Genomic DNA, 25,722 nt, shown 5'->3' on the forward strand with positions numbered 1-25,722 from the left:
ATGGGAGTCGGGGCCGAAAATACAAGCTCGATTACCAAAATATCCAGTGATGAGAAAGAACATGCACTGAAACCCTTTGATCTTATTCTGACTCCGGAGAGCGCGGGGGATGCAAAGGCAGAGAGACCCACATGGAGTCGGCGGCTGGAGTTCATCCTGGCATCGGTGGGGTACGCGGTGGGACTGGGCAATGTCTGGAGGTTTCCATACCTGTGCTATAGGAGCGGCGGAGGTAAGCCTGGTGGTGAATGTTGCCCCCCGAGTCTGCCTTTTTCTCCCGTTACTTTATTGGCACAATGAATGATGCAAAGTGATTAAAAAGATCAGCTAAAGTCAGAGATGCAAGTTAGCGAGCTTTCCATATCCCAGCAAACAAACGAGTCAGTGTTGCCCATAGGATATTTACAAGTAGCATGACATATTTAAAAGTGGTCTATAGTAGACTGCAGCATGTGTGGGGCATTTTTCTGTTGTTCCACTAGGCTACCACCCATTATATCTCAATGCTACCACCCAACGACGGATGGGGTCTTACAGAAAATAATGGCTCAAAATAGCCTACATAGGTTTGAGCCCTGCTAAATGACTTGATCTGGATATTATTAGCCACAATGACTGATCTGCATATCACACATTAAGATACAATACAAATAGGCTACAAGACAGATATTTCTGACCATAGAAAAATAGGCAGGTGAAAAGATAAGAAATCACTTGGGAAAATACAACTTTTCTCTTATTTTGCCAAACACCCTGTGACATGGGCATGGCAGACATTTGGGATGATTTCTAGGGTGGCCAATCAAATTTCATCTGTGGCACGTCATCCGAGCTACCCCCTTGTAGCTGCCGCTCAAGCAAAAAGGGCATTGCCACCGCCAATTGTTTTCTCATACCCATCATACAGGTGCTTGCCTAAATAAATTAATCAACATCTATCTAGCTATCTATGTTTGTCCATCCATCCTTATCTCCGTCGACCGTAGCCTATAGGGCCATGACAAAATGACCTAAAGTTTGATTTTGGTTTGTTTATAGGCCTACCCAAAAGTGGGGTTGGAATATCATCAGAAAACTTGGTAGCCTATAGATGACTGATTTATATTCTAAACATGTCTAACAGGTTTCATGCATTAGCTAAGGGGTTCGGTATTGTAGCTGAAGTTCACAGTTCCTTAAACTCTGCATGGGTTTAAGAACAGTCATGTGCAGGCATGTCTGATATGGACGACATTAATGCCTTTTCACAGAACAATGGTCTCAGTCATCATCACTGTTTCTGCAATAAGTGTACAGACTTTACAGAAAGGATCATTGTCACGGTGAGTTGCATGTTGGGTAGACTCAGTGTAGGAAATGTGCCAGGGGCAAGGGGGCAAAATTGCCCCCATGAAATCTCAGAATGCCCCTAAAAACTGTGATCAAGGGGCAAAAATTGCCCCCAATCTTTGTCTCATTTGATTTACATTAAATTAATTTAATTTCCATCTCTAACACACATTCAGCACTTGCAAGCTTTGCCAGAAGAAGAAGATGAAGAACACACTCACACAAACAGCACTGTTGTTCACACAGACACAGACACACACACACACACACACGACACTTTAGCAACTTCAGGGTTGCCACTCTTTTGTAATGATACATTTCAAGGACTTTTCAAGCAATAAAGCCTGGGGAAAAAAGAGATGAAAACAAAAGTGTATCCACTGCAGGTTACCTAGGCCAGTGGTTCCCAACCTTTTTTGTCTTGTGTCCCCCTTGAGCTGTTTTCCATGCCAATAGTCCCCCCTCACTCATGCTCATGATTATCCTAAATTTGTTCTATAACTTTTAGTGGAATATGCAGACATACAAGTAAATCCATACAAAATATATGTTTCACTGAACTACCGGTGTTTGGGCTTGGCCTCTTTTTTTCCTTTTGTCACCAGGCCCTCCTCCCTAAACCTGAATCTGGAGTGATAGCAACTGGATGTTTTTGAGCCATTTATCAGTAGCATACAGTGTAACAGTTGACACTTGCCGGGGGGGGGGGGGGGGGGGTGGGGGGGGGGCACGGCACGCACATACCATTTTAACAATGGGCTTATGAAATGACTTGGAATGACTATATATCTTTTCTTTAATCATTTTTTAAGTAAATCTTTCCAAGCACCCCCTGCAGGCTGCTGCTGAAGTACCCCTAGGGGTACACGTTACTCCTGGTTGGGAATCACTGACCTAGGCAACCAGCCGCATATTTGAGCTAAGAACGCCTATATGAGAGCACAACAGCCAATGACAGCTTAGCAATCAGCAGACTGTAGATAGGAAGAAAGTGTATCAGCTTGGCCCAGCACTACTGATGACATACAAATTATATCATAGGTGAATTTTGAGATGACAGAGTGCACAAGGCTGGGGCAAAAGTTGCCTGCAAAATATACTATTATTCAATTTAAAAATAGCTATTCTTAGCTGTATTGCGAACAATTGTATTGCACAAATTGTATCCTTTGCTAGCTCTCGCGGGCCACATCAATTGAGGTGCTGGCCCAGATTTGGCCCCCGGGCCTTGAGTTTGACATGTGTTCTATATTTGCCGCAGCCTGTAGTAACGTTAGCGTGTTGAATAGTGAATTGGACGTGTGATGCAAACTAAATGTATCATTAATTTGAGGGGAGCAGTGCAGCCTACCTCTTGTAGCTTGTCGCCCTCCTGTGGTGTTCATGGGCAACTGAAGTAGCTTACTACACTCAGTGTTGTAAATTGCTAATTTCAGGCTATAGCCAGCACATTAATTTGGAAAAGGTGAACAGTGTGACTGGAACTACTTAGTAGGTGTACATTATCAGAAAATAATGGACACCCTGAAGCCAATCAAAATCAAGTATTCACCCAGACCATGGTATAAACATGTTTAATCCTGTTGTAAAGTCGGGCATTTTAACATTGGGGTGAACGGAGAACGACTCCATTTTGGAGCCAACCTCAAGTGGCCATTCAAGGAACTACAGCTTAGTATCGCTTCCACAGCTTCATTTGTCCAAGCCCGAGCTTGCCGCCTGATTAAAATCTGAGGCTTTTTGACACTATAGGGACAATGCTTAACATACTTCAACTCCAGAGGCAGCGATAACATTCCCAATCTGTGTGTCATTTCCTCTTCTTCTGTTTCAGGTGGCTTTACTGTATGATACCCTATCTTACTGTGCTGTTCCTGTGCTGTTTCAGGTGCCTTTATGATACCCTATCTTACTATGCTGTTCCTGTGCGGCATCCCTCTGCTCTTCATGGAGTTTGCCATTGGCCAGTACACTCGACTGGGGCCAGTGCACGCTCTAGCCAAAGTCTGTCCCTTGTTGAAAGGTGAGTGACTCCGCAGGCTAGCTGCTCCTTACATGTGAACGGGGGAAATATGTGTGTCTTTTACCTTATTTTGACATACCGTACATTCATGGGGAAAGTCCTGCAACGACAGTGCCCCCCCCCCCCCCCCCCCCCCCAATATGAGAGTATGTACAAAACCTGGGCGAAGCGTAAATGAGCTCTGCTGGGCTCAAACAGTGATGCACTGCTTGTTTCAAAACTGGCAGGTGCAACCCCCCCCCCCCCCTTCAGCAATCATGTGAATGATGAGTGTAACCAAATACTGCTGATGTCCAAATGGCCTTGTCATCCTTTTGCTTGATTAAAAGAAAATAGTGGGAATACTTTCCCCCTAAACCTGTCTGCAATTTCTCATCTAAACTAGCTTAGTGTGAACAGAGCAGTGACTAAATATAAGGGAAATAAATGGGGATAGTCATGGTTTTTGGATGATTCAGGGACAGCTATATTTTTGTTACTGACAGCTGTAATTCTGTCACTGAAATTGAAATAGTAATTTGTTACACTACTTATTACTGTGAAAAGGAATACTAAAGCGTTACAGAACATATTACCACCCAACACTGCTTAATGATTAACTATGAGGGTTTAGAATTCCCTGTTGGTCAATATTGTATGTAAACAATGAGTTGTACATTTCTGGATGATTACAAGGCACAGAGTGGACAAAGTATTGGGTCGGAAATCGGAATAAAGATTAGCAATATATTCAATTCAATTTCAATTCAGTTCAATTTATTGTCATTAACAATGTACAGGCACATAGTAACGAAAACAAAACAGCTCCACACACCCCATGCCTTCCTGTTATATTTTTAGTTAATTTTACAGTTGACTCTTGGTATAAATACAATATATTGTGGGACAAAATAGGCTATAAGCACAAAACAAGCAAAACAATTGTAGAAATAATAAAGCAAAAAGTGATATAGGTAATAAAATATAAACAATTGTGGGGTTGTGTAAAAATATGCCTCTGTCAATTTCACTATGCTAACTAGACTATGGGGAATTAGTATGAGAGTATGGATTAGTTAAACACATGTACTATTATTTATTACTGCTCATACTGTAGTTACTTGATGCTACTAACTAGATGTTATAGTTAACTAGATAGCAGTCACGTTTGCTTAAGTCTACAGATGTGTACAGAAAGTGTTGTGCCATGTAGACGTGCATTGTGAAAACTGCAGAAACATTTGGACCTTGTTTGGCATTCACACAATCACTCTGTGACCAAAGCACTGTATGTAGAAAGAAATAGTGCGCTGCGGGCTGGGCTCGGGGCGCGGTGCTGACAGGGGCTGCTTTGATGGAAGATTGCCATCTGTCAGGGAGGGGTAAAGGCGGTGGTGGTAACTACTGATTGCTGAGCTAGGGTTGCCTTAATCCCATTGTCAAACATGGCTGCAAAACTGGTTGTCCTTGTCCTTCTCAACCCATTGCCCATCAATAGCCATCGGTCATTCCACTCCACTCCTCCTTTACTTTGCTCTCCTGCTAGGTGTTTTTTCCATTCTTGACTGTCCACTGTAGCTCCCTCTGGACAGACTTCACCTCGTCCATGTCTCCAACCCTGAAAGTCCCCTTCTTCATGTCAATGAGTGGTTTAATATCCTTGGTAATCACTGATTTATTGCTGTGGGGAAATACTGCAGTGTTTTCTTTGGAATTGTCCACACACACCAAAAGTTAAAGTAGCATGTAGGATACTTTTTATTTGACAGTATGCATAGTACAGTGTTCAAGTGAAGCAATACTCATTGTCTGTTTGAAGTAAAAGGCAGTTCTAGGAAAGATCTTAATGTTCTACCTCATGTATCTGACCAAGGGACAAATCCACCCTAAAAACAAAATTGCCTTTGGGTTTTTCTACACCTGGACACCCACTCTCACAATACACACGTTTTTCATTAGGGTGGGCTGTGTTTTATTTTGACTACCCAATGAATTGTGTGTATCTGTTGTGTAATTGAGTGCATTTTTCAGAAATGATGTCTTACACAGTTGGATTGGTGATGGTGTTATTGTTTCAATTGAAATCTTTCTTTTCTGTTTGAAGTGAACCATTGATTGTTTTCACATGATCAGTTGATGGCTGTGAACTTGTTAACAGAGCATAACAGTCACTGCTGGAACCCATATCATTTTTTTCATGGCTTTATGTTCTGGAGGTTCAAAATCTCTGGCGTTGAATGAATCATTCAGAAAGAAATGATCAAATCAATCAAAGGATGCACTAATTGCACTTACATTCTGGACATTTGAGAACGACCTATTTGAATAACAGTAAAGTCTGATATGGGTGATTGAGTTTGTGTTCTTCCTGTCCACAGTATTTCCTCATAATTTAAAATAAACAACTCTATTCTGTTAGGCTTGACCCAATTAGTGGCTGGATTCACAGCAAAAGAGGCGATAGTACAGTGGAACCAAAGGTGATAGAGAGCCAAAGTAAACATCACTTCCTGCCTTTCTCTCTGTACCGGCTGAAAAAAGAATGCCGGTGAACGGAGAGAGATGTTACTTTTTTGATCCCATTTGAATTGTACCACGGCCCAGGGTACACATATCATGTTTGTCAGTGTAAAAGATAACTGCAAGTCAAGAAAGTCACAGTTTGTGGTAAAAGTGTGGCACTGTAAGTTATAAATCAGAAAGACTACACACAACCAGTCGCATAAGTGACGTCTTCCACCAATCCATGTTCTGGATGGTGTGACGTATATTGCTGTGCGACACGAGATGTAGTCGATTGACAAAACTAAACGTTGCGTTTCAGTTTCAGGACAAACTGCGACTTTCTTGACATGCATACCCATATACCGACCGTCTTCTGCACGTCAAACCACTACATCTAGTCAGGGTCTAAAAATGTATCCGGAATGGAAATCGTAGCGACGTAATTCGTCTACTTTCCCACAACGTTGAAATATGCCGCTTCCACAACAGCTATATTCAGATATTCAAATACAAAATCTGCACAGTATGCATGCAGCAGCATTGCATATAGCCTACTGTATGTCCAGATTCAACAATTTTTGCTACATCAAAAGAAAAAAAATATCACCTCGAATCCCGCGGCGCCCGCTTCGGCGTCCTGTGTCTTAACCACTAGGCTATCGATTTTGATAGAAAGATTTTGGATTTGGTCATATATAGAATCCTTAACATTGAGAACTTAGCACGTGACGGTGCCTACTGGAACTTGCATTGCTAGGCTAGCTGCCTCGCTAATTCTGTTTCATGATTCCAACCAGCGATGAGACAAGTATATTTATATCATTTATGATAATGTAACCAACGTGACTTGACCATTTATTTAGCAGACATCACCATACAGCAACATCCAAGACCTGCAGAACACATTGCGTTCAGTTACGGCAAGAGTAATGGGACAATACACCACAGGATTCAGGAAGTTTGTGAAAAATACAATAAGAGACACTTGCTATGGGCACTTATATGACATAAACGTGTTTTCATATAAAAAAAGAAAGAAAACCGCGTTCAATAAAAGTCGTCATTGCACGTGGAGTGCATGTCACACTGACTATCTGATCACACAACAGGTAAATTGTCAATCAAATGTCATTTTATTCAACAAAAACACAAAAGACACCTACATGTGGTGTTTTCAAAGCAATATGAGATCAATATTTTTTGTTTTGAAGTGACAGTCTAAACGTTACTTTGGAGGAACGTGGAGAGAACGTCAGACTTTCTGGGTAGATGCCAAACCACAATTCTATCGTCTGGTGACGTCGCGGTCAAGACGATGTTTGCTGGGTAGTTATCGTTTAAATTGTTAAAATTTACATGTGTACCCCGTGGCACAATTCAAACCGGTTCAAAAAAGTAACGTCTCTCCGTTCACCACCACCATTCATATTTTTTCAGACGCTGGTACACAGAGAAAGGCAGGAAGTGACGTTCACTTTGGCTCTCTATTCACCGACAAAAATGACATAGCAAGACAGCGACAAAAACTGGTTCACAAAAATATGAGAGGCATGGTTGTCTCCAGGGTCCTACTAACAGCAGAGTCAGACATTGGCAGGCTTTTATACTCGGATAATTAACCTGGATGCTACCAAAAACCCTTAACCCCTTTAAAATGCCGTTCTGAATAACATACTGTACAGTTTAACAGATGTTGCTCTCAAACAATAAATACTGCAGCATATAAACAATATACATTTTAGTTCAAACACACAACAAACAACAAATAACAAACAACAACAACCCCCCCCCCCCCCCCGCTATCCAATTACAATGGTCCGTCCTGGAACTATAGATGCATGGGCACAATGATACACAGACAAGACAGCAAGTAAGTGATTACATGAACCGACAATTAAAACTCTTACATTGCACCAATGTAGTATTGCACTTAGAAGTATATATTGCACTTAAGTTATATTGCGCTAATGGTGTATTGCACTTGCCCATACCAAATCATAACATTCATGTCGGCCAGGTCATTAATGCTATGCAAATATTCTGTGCAAAATATCCAATAAGCCAAGTGTACTATAAATGTGCAAGAGCAGTAGTGAAATGCATTGGTAAGGAAGTGTGCCTCTTTGTTACATTTCCTCCCCTGTCTCCTGTGGGAGCATAGTACCTCAATCCTCATGGATACGGGGCAGTCAGCCATGATGTTGGACTTCCCTGACCTGTAGTGAACTGTGAAGTCATACGGCTGCAGGGAGAGGACATTACTGACTCCCCCTGTTGGCTTTTACTCGTGCCGGAGTGGTGTCCTTTTCCATTTACCACTTAAAGGATGGCTTTACCGGTAATCAACCCACTTTGTATCATTAATAACCTCTGTAATATAAGCACATGGGCAGTGATTACCATCTCTGTTTTCCTCACGGAGATCTCCCATTTCCTCCTCTGGTAAAGTGCTCCGTTGTGATGCGTTTTATGTCACACCGCTGCGGAAGTTCTGCTGGAGAAGCAGAATCTGCTCTGAGGGCGGCTGCTATTGTTTATTTTTATTTTACATCATCGCATGGAGAGCCTTAACAAGCCTTAATGACTTGCAGCTGGTGGGGGTGGAGTTTCTGCAGGCAGCAGCAGGAGCATTTTTCTCCGTGAGGTAAACAGAGAGAGAAGTTAAAACACTGCCCATGTGCTTACATTACCGAGATTATATATGATACAAAGTGGGTTGATTACCGGTAAAGCCATCCTTTAAGGATCCAGCACCCAGTTGCTACAATATCTGTGAGTTGAGCGCATTGTATCTGATTTTCTAGGCAGGGAAAAGTACCAACCTGTGATGCGCATGTTTGCATCCCTCGTGATTCAACCACCAAAGTGCACGGCCCAGCAGATAGTATCTGAGCTGAGGGTGTCAATGCCCCACTTCATTGCCAAACCGTCTTTTTCCACTCTAGAGTATCTTGTTTCTCTGTCCAACAGACTGTTGAGAACAGGATGGGCGCAGATTGCTTCCTTGAGGTCTCTGAATGCTCTCTCACAATCAGGTCCTTAGCTTCTGCCAGCTGCCAGTAGCCTTTGCTCAGGTCCAATGTGGTGATGTACAGTATCTCACTCAGCTGACCCTCTCCACCATGTCATCATTTTGGGTTATCGAGTATGGATCAAAGGCGAATATGGCATTGCAGTACCTGAAGTCAATACAAAATTGCAAAGCACCATCTTTCTTTGGCACAAGCCTACAATGGGACTGCATCACTCACTGTTGGGAGACCTCAATTATTCTCAACTCCAACATCAACTTGATTTCCTTTTTCAGTGCTAGCAGCACCAACCGCTCAGGAATCCTGTAATACCTCTGCCGGACTGCAGCATCCTTCTTTAGATTAATCTCGTGTTGGACAACAGAGGTGAAACCTGGTGTCTCCTGGAAAAGCTCTGGGTCCTGGAGGGGCTTGACATCTTCCTGTTGGCTCAGTGACAAATGTGACCACTGTTGTGGGCTCTGCTGCACTGGTGGGGAAGAACTTCTCATTCATGTCCTCATCCTGGACTGCACGTACAAACAGCTGCTGGTGCACAGGCTCTGACCGAACCTGGAATAAATTCAATTCAATTCAAGTTTACATGAAAAAGCTGGTGCTTGTTCATGCGCTCTGGCATATAAAGTTCATAGGTGACCATACCCATTCGTCTGGTGACTTTATAAGGTTCATGCCTTTTGGTCAGTACGTTGCTGTCACTGGTGGGAAGCAGTAAAAGTACCTGCTGGCCTGGGCCAAAAACTTGGTTTCTGGCCTTCTGGTCATACCACATCTTTTGGTATTGTTAAGCAGACCTACTGTTCTCCTGTGTGAGCACTGTCATCTGCTCCAGTCTCTCCCTCATTTTGACCACATAATGCCACGCTGTTCTCTCTTGATGTGGGACTTTCCCAGTAGTCCTTCAGAAGGTCCAATGTCCCCCTTACTTGGGGACCATAGACAAGCTCAGATGGTGAAAAGCCTGTTGACACTTCCACACCTCTAAGCAAACAGCAGGTAAGGCAGCCATTGATCCAGTCAGCACATGTGGTGACAAACTTGTGCAGCATGTTTTTCAGTGCCCGATTGTATCTTTCCACAAGCCTGTGCATTTGGGCTGGTAAGGGCTGGTCTTAATACCCTTGACTCCTAATAACTGGTAAACGTGCTGCAGCAGTTTAGACCAGAAGTTTGTCCCACAGTCTGTCAACATCTCCTTGGCTAGGCCTACCCTGGAAAACAGCTGTAACAGGCCAACTGACTGGCCTTAACTGACCTGACCTAAGGGTGAAGGCCTTAGGGTACTGGGCCTGTGAGGGCTTGAAACGTTGTCATTTTTTATGTAAAATAAATCAGAAAAATATTGGGAGCTACCAACAGGGAGTCACATTTTCGGCTCCAGCGCTACCTACTGTGAGTTACGACGAGGGCTTTCACGTCCGAGCATAAATTAAGCTTTACATTGCACCAATGTATATTGCACTTAGAAGTATATATTGCGGAAATATTGCACTTGCCATGACCAAATCCTAACATTAATCCAAACAATGAAAACCGTCAAGTTAAGTACCGGTACTAAACATTTGTCTGTTTCTACAGGTAGAGATTATCGCAGGATTAAAATGTTTAGTAAAAATACATATTCAATAAAATACTCAACTAATCAACTAATCATAATGACTCGATGTGCAATTATTCATGCTTTGCAAATACGCAGTGCAAATTATTCAATGAACCAAGTGTTCAATATAAATAGTGCAAAGGATTGGTAACAAAGTGCGCTTTCATTAAACAATATATTCAGAGCTATCCAAAGGCTGAGAATTTCTCTTTGACACTCTTAAGTTGTTTAATATCATTATTGTTCTCAGGCAAACAGTATACATGAGTATAATGCACTGCTTATCACATTATATGGTTTTAAAACCTTGCATGCTAAAGAATAGACAGATGATGCTTTCCCAGCCTTACACACCAGCAGCATATTTGCATAATTAAAAAAAAATCAAAATTATCTGAAATGTGTGGATGAAAGAGCACTGGCCGTCACCTGGCAGTTCATCAAACTGATTGCTGTTCACATCAGACAAGAGTCCAGCCATCAACTGCCATCACTCCTGGATGTGAATCAAAAATGCTTTCTGTCCTGTTCTAACTAAAGATTTCTCTCCATAGTTTGTTTTATCTCTTTAATGACAGAGAATATCTACCCGGTCAAAACCTACAGTATGGGTCCGTCCCTTGATTTATCGCTCATTTCTGCCTAATGCTCTGTGCTAAGAAAGGGGCAACAGCAGGTAGTAACTCTGTATATTCTTCTGATTGATATGTCTGTGCCAGACTGTGATATTCCTGTCATCAGCTTATGCCCACAAATATCTCCTGTACTCATAAATCAGCCAATCGTGTTTAATGTCCTGCGCTATGCTTAGTCATAGTTTATGAGTCTATAATTATGACACGCCAATCACTGCTTGTTTTTTTTCTTCTCTGGAAACCTATTTGCTTTTGATGATTGTCTCCTATGCTTCTGGACAATTGCTGATTTATCAAATAGGCTGGTAATTACAGGACTGGGATAGAGGTGGCAACTCTGAGCTTAATATAATGTGTGTTGAGAAGGGTTGGGCACGTGTTGCTTTTGTTACCATTGTTGTTTTCTGCCTGCTCTGTATTTACTTTTTGACCTAACATATGAACATAGACAGTGCCCTTGTACATGAGTCATTGTGGCCTTAAACTCAATTACTCTGAATCCCTTTCTTAGCTTTTGATAAAAAACAACAACCCAAAAACGTGTGTGTGTGTATGCATATATCTATATCTATATCTATATCTATATCTATATCTATATCTATATCTATATCTATATCTATCTATCTCTATCTCTATCTATCTATCTATCTATCTATCTCTATATCTATATCTATATCTATCTATATCTATCTCTATCTATCTATCTATCTATCTATCTATCTATCTATCTATATCTATATATATATATATATATATATATACACACACACACACACATACACACATACACATACACACACACACACACACACACACACACACCGGTATATATATCAAATTTAACTTCCCTCTATCTCTGTGAAATAAGTTTCAGACTGCTCCTGAACATGAAGCTGTACTATACTGACATGTTTTTGACTCCAGCAGACTGATATGTTTTGACAGTTAGAACTGAAACATCACCACGCCACTTATAGTGTGTATGTGGTGCCCCAATGAAGCAGTCAGCCATCTAAGCTCGATGTGTAGAGTGGAAGAGGCAAACACAGTGATAACAAAGGAAGGAGTGCTTAACATGGACCATGGAGAGCGGTCCGCACTGATCCTGGAGCTCAGGGGGGTTAGATTGGGTTCTGTCATCATGTTGACACAGAGCTGTTTTTCAGCTGCCTTTCCTTCCATAATACCACATAGTGACACGGGATCCAGTGGAGCACAGCATTCCAGACTTACCCCCATGGAACTAAGAAAACTAAATTTTCTAAAGCGTAATTTTTTTTTAATAGTTCTGAAACGCAGTAGATCAAACACTCACTCAAAGCTCCCCCCATCCCCAACTGCATGCAGCTTTGTTTTGCTTTTCCATTAGGGACGAGGCAGAATAGTCATGAAATTCTCCCAAAATACCCTCAGTAAAAATTACAATGTTCCAGAACTTCACTGAAACCTTGATATCAATCAAAATATTAAATTATTAGTATTATTGTTTCTTTTTCAGTCATGCCAGGTTTCACAGTGTCTTACTGAGAAGAAAGCAAACATTGAGAACATATCTTACCTTGGATAGGTGACCTTCCTCTAACTGGAAGGTCCCAGGTTTGATCCATCCTGTCCACCCCATGGAAGTGCCCTTGAGAAAAACACTGAATCCCTCCCAGCTCCAGAGGCAGTACTCTTTGGCTGACCCTGTGCTCTGATCTCCCTGTGGAGGGGCAGGTGAAAAAACAAAATTTCCCCGTGGCAATCAACTGTGTTGCAAAAACAAGCAATACTTTAGCTCTAATTTAATTTCATCGTTCACACAAACACTCATACTGTACACGCACGCACGCACGCACGCACACACACACACACACACACACACACACACACTGATGAATCTGAGGTAGGAGAGGAGCTTCGTCATGTTGCATCAAAAGAAACACAGCCAAGGATCATACGTGTATGAGTGAATGAGCTGCTGTACTTTGGGCTAAATGTTTCATATTTGAAAAGGAACTCATATTTACAAGACCAATGACACAGTGGAGTTTTTGTAAGTCAAATCCATGGCTGCTTTTTCCATTCCCCAAGTTCACTTGACTTCTGCACTTTTACCTTGGCTTTTAATCTTAGATGCAACTGACCAGTTCCAGAGATTACCATGTGGAAATTTAGTTTTTGTTTGACTCCCCATTAAAGCACTCTTGCCTCCTTATCTTTGTGTGACATTTAATCTAGAGTCATAATTTTAACCCTGGGCCCAATTGATTTACACTCTACTATATAGCATGTTTGCGAAGAAGATATAACAGCTTTACGAATTAGAATAGAGCAGTGGTTCTCAACCATTTTGAGCTGTGACCCCCGAAAAACTGACCCCCCTTCTCGCTGTTGCCCAACCCAACGGCAGTGCACATGCATTCACACATAGCATTATAATGTTTGAATCATTGATATGGGAGAGTTGATCATCATGGGAGATTTGTTTTTCTTTATTTCCGCCCCTTTTTGACAATCATCCCCTCCCCCCCCCCAAAAAATAATAATAAAAAAATTAAATAATAATAATAATAATAATAATAATAATCTCGTGACCCCCGGGGGGTCCCGACCCCCAGGTTGAGAACTACTGGGATAGAGGAATCACAAGTTAAAACGAGCACTAAAAATGACAGAATGCGCATTATGTCAATGGCTTTCACATATCTAGATAGGGTGTAATGTCACACCAGCTAGTCAAGCAGTAGCACCTGTGCTCTTGTCTTACATTGTGTCTTTGCATTCCGTGTCACTCTGCAGGTGTTGGCCTGGCCACAGTTGTTATCTCCTTTGTGTTCTGCACTTACTACAATGTGCTAATGACCTGGGCACTGTACTACCTCTTCAACTCGTTCAGAGCAACTCTCCCCTGGCAGTCCTGCAACAACACTTGGAATGCCGTCGGAAACTGTTCCAGCGGTTTCGCTGGCAACGCCTCACGCCTGCAGTCAGCCAGTCAGCAGTTCTTTGAGTGAGAATTGTTACACATCCTTTTTTAATTCTAGATTTATTGTCTTGATGCCGTGGCTATAGTCAGTGTTAAAGTCACTGGAGGAACAAACCGTTACTGAAATCACATAGTGACCATTGGTGAGATAAAGGTAGTAGCATTTACATGACATGGGCAGAAGCAAAATGTGAGGTGTATTGTTATTAAATTTAAGGATAGAATAGCGGCAATGGATTTATTTGTATTTTCCTGTCTTTATTTTCTCAGTTACAGGCTTCTGAAGAAAAGCAATGGCATTGAGGACATTGGTGGTGTTCGCTGGGAACTGTTTGGCCTTCTCACCCTGGCCTGGGCCGTTGTGTATTTGTGCGTTTTTAAAGGAGTCAAATCCACTGGCAAGGTCAGAACAATGGCTTCCCCTTTAAAATATGTGTTTATGGATAGAGGTGATATGATTGGATTATATGTTATAGTGTTTATATTTTAAAGCCCCAAAATGTATAAATCAGCTGAGCAGCAGCAACAGCGGCCTCTGCTTCCACACGTGGTAATAACAGGATGCTAACTATGCTACTTACTACTTCCCTGTTTGCGCGTTCAGATATCAACCTTATTTTACGGTTTCTGCTTGTACTCTCTACTTTGCTAACCTCTGCAGTGTTAATAACCTATTCACGAGGGGGGGGGGGGTGGAGCTCCAAATCCCTACATGTTGTTGTGTCGACTTGTTTGATTCAAGAATAGCGCCGCTAATCAGTCTTGCTCACTCGGAGCAATAAACACACTTTCACTTCCTATCGTTCGATGTCATTCTGCTACTGCTGTTATTTTGGTGAAGGTAATGCAAAAGTAGTGTAATAAGTAATGAGTTACTCTACACAGAAAGTAATACTGTAAAGTAACGTATTACTTTCAAATTAAAGTAACTAGTAATATGTAGTATATTACATTTTGAAAGTAACTTGCCCAACACTGAGAGTAACACAGTTCCAAATGCACAAGATAAGCTTCAGCTGCAAAAAAAAAAAAGTGCATGACCAACTCAGAATCAGGACATGCTAATATGAAACAAAGGGGAGTTTAAGGAAAGGGATAACATAGTTGTTTAGTTTGTACCAACTGGCATCATTCAATTTACAATTTGATGTGATATGAAGTATTCTGATCTCACTTAGATTAAATTACTTTGTTGAGGCAAGTTTGAGACATTGCCATTAAAGCAAATAAATGTCCTCGTCCCTGGTGTCAGGGAGGATGTACTACATGTACTACATCCTCCCTGATGTCAGGGAGGATGTAGTACATTCTCCTTCTTTTGTCATGCTTCAGTCTAAATAACTGTGTTCATTGTAACCTAATGTAGGTACAGTAACACACCCGTTGATTCACCTCTGCTTTTCTTTGTCTGTGCCACACAGGTTGTGTATTTCACAGCCATATTTCCATACTTCATCCTGCTTGCCTTGCTTATCAATAATGTGCAGCTTCCTGGAGCCATGAATGGTGTCATCTACTTCCTGACCCCAGTCTGGAGCAAACTTTTTGAAGTTAAGGTGAGATGGTAAATTCATATTTAGTGCTTTACTCAGAGAGTGGCATCAACATTTAGACTATCTGATAAGATTTTAGCAGTACCAGTTAAAAAATACTTGAAAATGTTGAAATGGAATATTATCAAAATGGCAAATGGCCTGCATTTATATAGCGCTTTTATCCAAATATTACAATTAGTAGGTACATTCACACAGATACCGATGGTGGAAAGCTACCTCATAGGGTGCTGACACACCATCGGGAGCAAATTGGGGTTTAGTATCATGTCCAAGGCCACTTCGACATGCAGACTGGAGGAGCCGGGCATCGAACCACCAACCTTTTTTATCCAAAGCGATTAGTGGACTGCATGTAGCCTACAGTAGAGCTAGGGAAAGAGGCCACCTCAGGAAACCACTTAAAGAACGGTGGAAGTGGAAAGTATTGCTTTGAGGATTTTGTGGAAGGCTGCTAGGACAGAATTTGTGTCCAGAAAGCCAAATCTGTTAGATCCATGGGTGAAAGTGGACCGGTGTGGAGCGGTACTCTGTCTCTGTACCACTAAAACATTTGGTGCCAGTGAGCAGTGCCGGGAAGAGGGGACACAGACGGGACACAGCAGCTGCCTGACAAAACCCACATAAGCCCTCACGATCACATCTCCAACAAGAAAACACGTCTGCTAACGTTAGGTCAATATAAACAGCAGTAGTCTCTCTCATAAATTGCTTCTAAATTGTTCCAGTGCAGTGTTTTAGACCTGTGTGTTTTTAATCCGTACTGTAACATTAAGCGCGCACCCTCGGAGAACGTCAGTGTTGCTGCTGTTTTGGCAATTTCAAACATGTTTGTAATTTTTTCACTTCCCTCATTTCAGAACAAAATGAGGGAAACACATCAGAGTGACAGACTTTTTTTTTAAAGAATGCAGTGATTACATAAAGCAGAATTCAAAGAACAATAAATGTTTAAGAGAAAGGAGAGAGATGTAGAAACTGAAAATGTGGCTAAGTTAGAAGAACGACGCCCAGTGATGACGATTCAGAGCAAGTTGAGGGCCACAGTGGTGAGGTGTCCTGGGTGTCCCAGGCCGGCCCTGGAGCTAGAGGCATGTTGCGGGGGTTGGGGGTACTGTGTTAAGTTTTGACATTCACAAATTATATGCACTTACACCATTTAAATAAATAATTTTCTAGACATATTGTCAAGTGTTTCTAAATTTCTACACCATACAGGCATTCAAAAATTGGATGTGTGTGTTCAGGGATGCATGAAGCTGGGGGCGGGAGGAGAACAAATGAAGCGATGAAGGTTGGGGTAGTATAGTACCTGCAAGAAATTCAATCCACTTTCAGCCCTCAGATCTGTCCGTCTTGCATGTGTGTCCCACAGTTACGTGAAGAGCACATCAAGTTTCCGAGCCAGGACTGGTCAATACATGACATGATGACACGACACGACACGTCATTTAGCAGACAGAAATTACAGATTACAGACAGATTGAGGTTTGAAGGGTTCTTGAGCTGAGAAATTGACAGCCATTAATTAGGATAAAGCAATGAGAACCTTTACCATGTGTGAACATACTTGGTGTGGATGTGGCTTCTCCCAGACAGGCCTATAGCTTTCCTAAAACATGTTTGAGCAATTTATTTATTATTCTGTGGACTCTTTTTTTTGTAACGTTATTGAGTGACCACACAGGAAGTAAGTATGTCAATTAATGTGTAATATAACATGCGTATGTATATGTATACGTATATGTATGTGTATTCATATGTATTATTTATTCATTGTCAGATAAACAAAACAAAATCTAACTTAACCTAACTTAACTTACCTCTCATCCTCACTATAGGTTTGGGTTAATGCTGCTGCCCAAGTGTTCAACTCCATTGGAATAGGTTTTGGCTCCATGATTTCGATGGCTAGTTACAACAAGTTCCACAACAACATTCTCAGGTAATAGAATGATAGATATGATGTTTTTAAAATCAAATGACTGCCAGGACCAGGGATGGAAATGAACTTGAAATGAAATGAACCTCCCCAAAACAGCTTTTTCTTAGAAAATGGCCAAAGGATGACAGAGTATGGCACTGTATTTTAGGCAAGCCAAGCAATATGCAGTGTGATAATTTCAAGCGCTGGCCAGGAGGTATAGTATGATAGCTGCAGAAATGGTTGCTACCAGATTCATTGAATAGTTTTAAGAAATAAACCTTCAAACTGCTTTTCTGAGGACCAAATGACTCATAATCTCTTGTGTTTGTTTTCCTATGTTTCTGGGCCATGAGAAGTGACATCAAATTATTTATTTTCATCTCTTTTTTCCCCAGGGATACTTTGATTGTATCACTAACCAACTCATTCACCAGTGTCCTGGCTGGCTTTGTGATCTTCTCAGCGATTGGTTACATGGCTCATATCCATAACCTGCCAGTTGAAGACATAGCTACAGACGGTAAGCAAGCACATGATAGAATAAAGCCTTTTTAATCTAAACTCCAGTATTCCCCCTCCCTTGCTCCAAGTATGAGTGCCTGAAGATATCTACTGTAGGGCTGGGCAATATGTCCGAAATCAATATCACAACAAACACAATAATCTTTCTCGATATCAATATAATTTATATCACGATATGGTTCATGTATGCAAAATCACACCAAACAATCAAACCAATGTTCATCGCTTCGAAACCGAAAGCCAATATCAGGTGTGATTTTTATTTTTTATTTTATTTAACCTTTATTTATCCACGTTAGCCTCATTGAGATTAAGAATCTCTTTTTCAAGAGGGACCTGGCCAAGAAGATATCAAACAAAACTGATCCATTGAACTGAATTACACAACTGGAATCTAATTTCTTTCATTTTATGGTGGTTTTGTTTTAAATGTCAATATTTCAGTCATTTCTAATGGCATTGTATATTGAATACAAAAGTTAATCTGCTTTATGGGTAGAATGGCAGCAGATGGAATTTTCCAACATGCTGTTTCAACAGTGCCATTTATTATTTATTGACTGAGGAGCTTAACAAAGTATTCTTTTGGCTCATCACATTGTCCTTCCATGAAATAGTACTCCACGGTGTCCTTTAACACCAAGCCCATGTTCTCATCATACATGTATCTCAGTTTCTCCTGTTTACACTACTATAGAACTATGCTTGACTTGTCTGTAGGTTTGGATTATGAAACGTCTAATACTAACAATACTGTGAATGTTCTGGCGTTTCAGGCCCTGGTTTGGTGTTTGTGGTGTACCCCGAAGTCCTCTCCACCATGCCCCTGTTTCAGCTGTGGGCCCCTCTATTCTTCATTATGCTTATCTGCCTGGGCCTGGACAGCCAGGTAACATCTTTCACAGGCGCAGAGAGAGAGAGAGAGCGAGAGAGAGAGAGTGTGTGTGTGTGCGTGTGTGTGTGTGTGTGTGTGTGTGTGTGTGTGTGTGTGTGTGTGTGTGTGTGTGTGTGTGTGTGTGTGTGTGTGTGTGTGTGTGTGTGTGTGTGTGTGTGAGAGAGAGAGATGATGATATGTGTAAGAGAGAGGGCAAGAGATCAACCTGTAGATTACATTACATTACATCATTTAGCAGACGCTTTCAAAAGTGAGATTACTTGTGTAACCCTTTCTTTTTCAGGCAGTGGGTGTGTAGATGGGTCCGAGATTAATAGGCATTGAACACATTTGTCATGGACCTTATGCAAACATGTATGACAGCAATAGACAAAGGACATATGTAGCTGATATGAGAGTCTGGATTGCAAAGACAAACTTTTAATAGAAGAAAGATCACAATCCCCGCACTTAAAAAAACAACAACTTTGTATTAGGAGACTACAGTGTTAGTGTACCCAATATAAACATAAAGGAATTTATTAAACTGTTAAATGTTTTTTCCTGCATAGAGGAGTTTTGGTGCTCCCCAGAGGTTTTAGACAGCGCGAAAGCAAATTCACCAGCGCCAAAATGATAACAATTGAGAATAAAAATAGCAATTCAACTGTTGTACAAACAGAACATAAATTTAAATATGTCTTTGACTTCCAACAGTCAACTTCCCTCTCATCCACAGCCGCTATATTTTACACACGGCTGGTGCTGGATAAACGCAGCCAGCTGCTGCATTGTTTTGACTGGGCCTGAACGCCTCCGCTGTGAAGCTAGTGCTAATGGGAGAGAGGACTTCCTGTGATTTCTCGTAAATAAAATAAAGGCAGTTTTATTTCTGGTGAAAACCTTAAAAATGCTTAATTAAAACCGCAGCGTACTGGTTGTATCATGTCCTGCCTCCTGCACCCCTCGCCTAAACCAAACAGAGTATTTCCAGTAGGTGAGAACACGTCTGACATGGACAATCTCCTGTTGTGTGCTACACATGTGAAAAGGCAACTAGCTAGATCGAGTCAGCTAGCGGAGCATTGACATCCTTTGAATTGGATCACCTGTGAGGTAAGTTTCCAATTAAATCCACCTTATTTTCTATGTATTAACATGAGTATACTCTATGTATTATTCTGGATTGCCAGTCACTGTAGAGTTACGATACTGAAATAACTTATTAATCAAATTACATTTCAATCATGAGAGACCAGAGGGTAAGGTTAATCAGCAAGCTTTATTAAAGTAAGGCATGGCGATAAGATTCATGGCATGAAACGGTATGGCATTAATTCTGATGGCGTGGCAGCATGGCGACTGATTCTTTGGCGTAGTGACTCCGTGTGGCAAGATGCCTCTCTTCTTGAGGCGGGAGGGCATCTGCTCGGGCTAGAATAGAGAACCCCCCCGTAGGGGATTCTTCAGGAGTCAATACATTGGTGGTGGACTGGGGAGGTGGGTGGGGTGAAACCCGGCTTCCAGAGAAGGGATGAGATCAGCTCAGGTGCAGCGGCCAGAGATCAGGGAAAGAGGACGATGGTGCGCCAAGCGTGGCTATAAATACTGCCGCGTCATAGCCTCGGCACTGACGACATTAACGCCGTCACCTAGGCAAGTGCGTCACGCGAACGTCACGCTGGGATTACTGCACTGACGACATTAACGGCGTCACCTAGGCAAGTGCGTTACGCGAACGTCACGCTGGGATTACTGCACTTGTCGTCACGCTAGGATTACATGTGATGATGAGGTCGCTATGTCACTAGATTACGTGTGGCGCGAGGCAGCGTGTCTGGTCTTCATCTTGAAACTAGGTCGAGACCATCGTTTGTTGTAGAAAATTGTAGAAAAGTTCCATTGGCATTTCCTAATCAATAAGTTATAAGCTATAATTGCATACGCATAATTAATGCTATGAGTTACCATGACATGACATCTCACACATATAGATTCACCCCAGTGGCAGAGGACTTATCTCTTTTGCTGAGACCTTGGGCAGTGCATCGTGTCCCATAACAATTGATAACAGTCTCTCGGCCAGACTGCACGACGCACACACATTTATCCCATTCCTCTCCCCCTCCTTTTCCTCCTCTCCGTGAGTATAAGTAATCCATGTCAACTGTCAGTCATCACTGAATATTTCAGACTGTGTATGACATATCAGATGTGTACATTGAGATTCAGTCACTCCTATAATGCAGTTTATAGGAGAATGTATGGTTTTAAATATACTTTCATAAGACATCTTCCTGGCTCATGTTTTCCATTCATTTGGTTTATATAAGCTGTTTGAATCATTATAATGCGGATGAGGAGTGGTGAAATTCCATTCTATAACAACATTCATCAAATTACATTATGCCATTGTTTTTATTTGCCTTCAGTCTAACTCACTGGAGGCAGTTCTCCTCTGGCTGGTGTCTCCTGACGCCTCAGTCATTCCCTGCCAAGCTGAGTGTGAGCAGTTGGTCTCTGCCCGCAAGCTGTTAATTAAAGATAACATGATGTGTAATATGCCATATCCCCCACCCCAAAATGTTAAAGTATTGTTCGTATGATTTGTTTATAGCAAAATCATTGCATTCTCCATTCAATTTTCAACAGGTGAAAACACCATTGAGAAACCGCCTCTAGGACGACCACCTTAATGGGTGCTGCAGGGTGCCCATTGCTGGACCATACTGTAAGCTGATGACGACTACCATGGCCTGGTCAGATCCTTTTATCTAGTCAGTAAAAAGAGGCTGGAGTGCTCTGAAGCAGGATGTGACCTCTGCAATTGACTGCCACCCTTCTCCCAGACCCACACCCTTCTCTTCCAACCCCACACCCCTTCCACACTCCTCCCCCTCAAGCCCACACCCCTCTCCCTCAAACTCTCCCCTCCCCCTTCCAATGTTGTAATAAAATATAATTTTTTAACCAGTTTTGTTAATTGGGGTTTCATTTACTCAAGCATACTAGATATTTTTGTTTATCAAATGGTCAGAAATAACAGGAAATGTATAGATCTCTTTCAATTAACAACAGATAAAATATATAAAGAAAGAAAAAGTTCTACAATGATACACAGCTGGTTTCACTACTGTTGACAAAATGCACGTCAAAGATCTCTTTCCTACACGCCCTGAAGAAGGCCCTGCGAGGCTGAAACCGGTCGGCGGTCATCATTTTAACTTTATTATGCCCTAGAAAATAAAGGCTTTTGAACCTTTACACCTTGTCTCAGTGTGAGATCAGTGCCTGAAGCAAGCTGATGCTTTACCTTTGGATGTAATATGTATGTTCCCTTTGTCCTGCAGTTTGCCATGGTGGAGGTGGCTGTGACCTTCGTCATGGATAGTTTTGGCTCCAAGGTTCTCCGTTTTCTGAAGAGGCAAGAGCTGGTGGCGCTGTCTGTGTGCATAGTTAGCCTTCTACTGGGAATTCCACATGTTACTAATGTAAGTAAGGTTGGAATGTAAGTAGGCCCTGTTGACATAATAGAGAAACATGCTTGAAGCATGTACCAAGAGTTGCACCTCAGGTTATTTTGTCATCTTGGTAATCCTGTAATTACTGGAAAACTGAGCCTCTCTCTATCTCTCTCTCTCACCCCAGGGAGGTATCTATGTGTTCCAGCTGATGGACCACTACACTGCCGTGGTTTCTCTCATGTTCCTGGCTTTCTTTGAAGTCCTAGCCGTCTGCTGGATATTTGGTAATATACATAGAAATTGTTTTATTCCAAAGTCATTTGAAATGTGTTGGTAGTCCAAAAATAAAGTCAAGCATGTCAGTAATTGGTAGGCAGGATTTTTTAAACGCCTAATAACTTAGTTCTAATTCAATTCAATTCAATTTATTTGTTCAATAGGGGACAGTGTACATTAATGAACATTTTAGCAAAATGTAAATGCACGACAATTGCAGTCACAAGACTGATTTACATTGTTAGTCCCCCTGCCAGAAGGTACAGGCTCAAGGCTGTAGCTCAAGGCTGTGTGCTTTCAGCTCTGCTCTATATCCTGTACACAAACATGTGCCAAAGTAAGCATGCAAACAGGACCCTACTTAAATTTGCAGACGACACAGTCATTGTCAGCCTGCTCGGTGAACATGAGTCCAGTCATGGCCCTGTCATTGATGATTTTGTCAGATGGTGCGATGAGTCTTTTCTGCAGCTGAACATATCCAAAACTAAAGACATGGTTATTGATTTTAGAACCTGCACTGGCGACAGGCCTACCACGGTCATTAAAGGCCAGGCCGTGGACTGTGTAGACAGCTACAAGTACCTCGGCACAGTCATAGACTCTAAGCTGACCTTCGAGAAGAACTGTGAGGCAGTGTGCAAAAAGGGTCATCAACGTCTCTATTGCCTGAGAAAACTGTCCCGTCTTTACATAGACAAAACCATGTTGACCCTCTTTTACCGGGCCTATGTTGAATCGATCCTGTCCTTCTCTCTTGTGTCATGGTTTGGTAACCTGTCACTGAAAAACAGAAACGCTCTGAACCAAATTGTGAAGTGGGCTAGTAAGCTTATAGGTGAGCCTCAACTCAACCTATCAGTTATCTACTGCTCACAGCTGCAGTGTAAAGCCAGCTCTATTCTACAACACTGTTCCCATCCCTTACACAGTGAATTCCAGCTCCTTCGCTCTGGCCGGCGGTTTGCGGTCCCTCGCTGTAGGACCAAACGCTACAAAAGCACTTTTGTACCTGCTGCCATTGCACTGCTAAACAAAGCTGTTACAGAATGATTTCTTGTTTTATTTCTCATTCTTACTCCGCACATACATGACACTCTGAGGGTCTCATGAGTATAGCTACATGTGTGTGTGTGTGTGTGTGTGTGTGTGTGTGTGTGTGTGTGTGTGTGTGTGTGTGTGTGTGCGTGCGTGCACGAGTGTGCGCGCACAAGCGTGTGCAGAAGCACTTTAGTCTTTCAGCACTTTAGTGTCCTGTCACAAAGCACTTTATCATGGTTTTACTTTGATCTTACTGTATTTTAATGTGCTCTATTGTATTGATGCTTGTTTGATGTCTTGTGATTTCGTATGTTTTATTTTTATCTTCTGGACAGCTGAACTTCCCGTCTGCATAACTATTTTACCCTCGGGTACTAATAAAGAAACCTTGAACCTTGAACCTTGAACCTTGAACCTTGTGTCCTGATAGGTTAAAACTATTCAGTTTTAACATTTCCAATTTTCCAGTTTTGCTAATGTCATCATTTTGTAATAGCAAGGCCCGTAGTTCGAGCATCTCAAAATAACTTCTAGATCCTAATGTTTTGGTTTAAATTTGGTTTAAAAGTAGTTTGGTCATTCCTAACCAAAATACAACTCTGATGGAAGTCTGCATTTTGCTTCCTGGTTATTGAAAGTGTTTAATTTAATAAATATAAATAAATATAAATCTCTTTTTCCATCAGGCCATCAGCGTATCTCTAGTATGATAAAGAAGATGCTAGGAAAAGCTCCTAACATCTACTTCCGTCTCTGTTGGATGGTGTTCTCTCCCCTGCTGGTGCTGGTGAGACTGAGCCTGCAACAATCCCTGTCTGAATTCATTCACTTTAGGTTCTTAATGTAGATTATAGGGATAATTTTTTTATCTTTAATTTTTCTGCCCAAGATAAGTATTGTCACATGTTTGTATCACAATATTGAATTTTGATATATCATCCCATCCTAATGGATTAGGATTAAGAAGTAGGGATTTACTCATAATGAAGATTATTTTACTTAAATGAGGAATGAGGAATTGTGATTATTTATTCTGTGAAATGCTAGATATGTTTGTATTTTATTATGCGTGTCTATATTGTCATGTGATTTTACATTGCATTATAATAAAAAAAAAAATCATGTTAAAGATGAATGTTGAAATACATTTGTAATTTGCTTAAGGCATGCTTGATCAAACAATGTATGGTTGTAAGGCTATTTTATTCCCTGTGCAGTGCATCCTGATCTCCAGTGTCATCCAGTACACTCCTGCGCACTATGAAAAGTATAGGTACCCAGTGTGGGCAGAGGTGGTGGGCTGGAGCATCTCACTGGTCTCTATTGTGTGGATCCCCCTCGGAGCCATTCAAGAGATCTGTAAAAACAAAGGCTCATTTCTTCAGGTGAGTACAAGACTCATTAATGAGACAGATAACTGTCTAAATTGCACATAACGTACAATATGAATAATGAAGCTTGTTTTATTTCTCTAACCCTTAGAGAGTCAAAACAGCTGTGACTCCCACATTAGACCTAGATGCCCAGGATCATCTGCGAAAGAAACAGAAAGAAAACAACCCAGAGTGTGAAGCTTTGTTTACATCAATGGCGTGACCAGGGACATGTGTGTGTGCATACGTGCGTGCGTGTGTGTGTGCGCGCGCGTGTATGTGTGTCCACGTCAGACATTGGTTTGGATTAATCTTGGATGCAGGATGTTGCTTAGCCTATGGGTAAAGGAAAACTTTCTTTCGATTACTTAAAAGTGCCTTAAAAGTACCATACCTCTGACTCAAGGCCCTTAAACGTTGTAGTTGATCTTCAACCGGATGACCTTGGCTTGTACACATACTTACATGACAATTATTCAACTATAACTGAATAGCCCACTTGAATCTTTGAAATTAATTCCTTACATTACTGTCCCATAAATGTGTACAATCATGCTAAAATAGCACCCTTACATTTTTCAGTTATCGCAGGCCAAATGTTATTTGTTATTTCAGGAAATA

At 41.5% G+C, this 25,722-nt stretch overlaps 1 protein-coding gene across 1 annotated transcript; it reads left to right on the forward strand.

The window, feature by feature from the left end:
* On the forward strand, positions 1-25,332 carry LOC310784309 (sodium- and chloride-dependent GABA transporter ine; the record flags this gene model as incomplete). The annotated part of the gene is made up of 13 exons (XM_083645326.1): positions 1-232; positions 3,218-3,352; positions 13,885-14,095; positions 14,342-14,474; positions 15,493-15,627; positions 17,466-17,569; positions 17,947-18,071; positions 18,850-18,962; positions 22,298-22,438; positions 22,596-22,695; positions 24,415-24,515; positions 24,946-25,113; positions 25,211-25,332. The coding sequence occupies 13 exons, from the start codon at positions 1-3 to the stop codon at positions 25,322-25,324; spliced, it is 1,812 nt and encodes a 603-aa protein (XP_083501452.1). The 3' UTR covers positions 25,325-25,332.
* Between the last annotated feature and the right edge of the window lie 390 nt (positions 25,333-25,722).

Source organism: Poromitra crassiceps, assembly GCF_964638095.1.
Source record: "Poromitra crassiceps genome assembly, chromosome: 10".
Lineage (NCBI taxonomy): Eukaryota > Metazoa > Chordata > Actinopteri > Beryciformes > Melamphaidae > Poromitra > Poromitra crassiceps.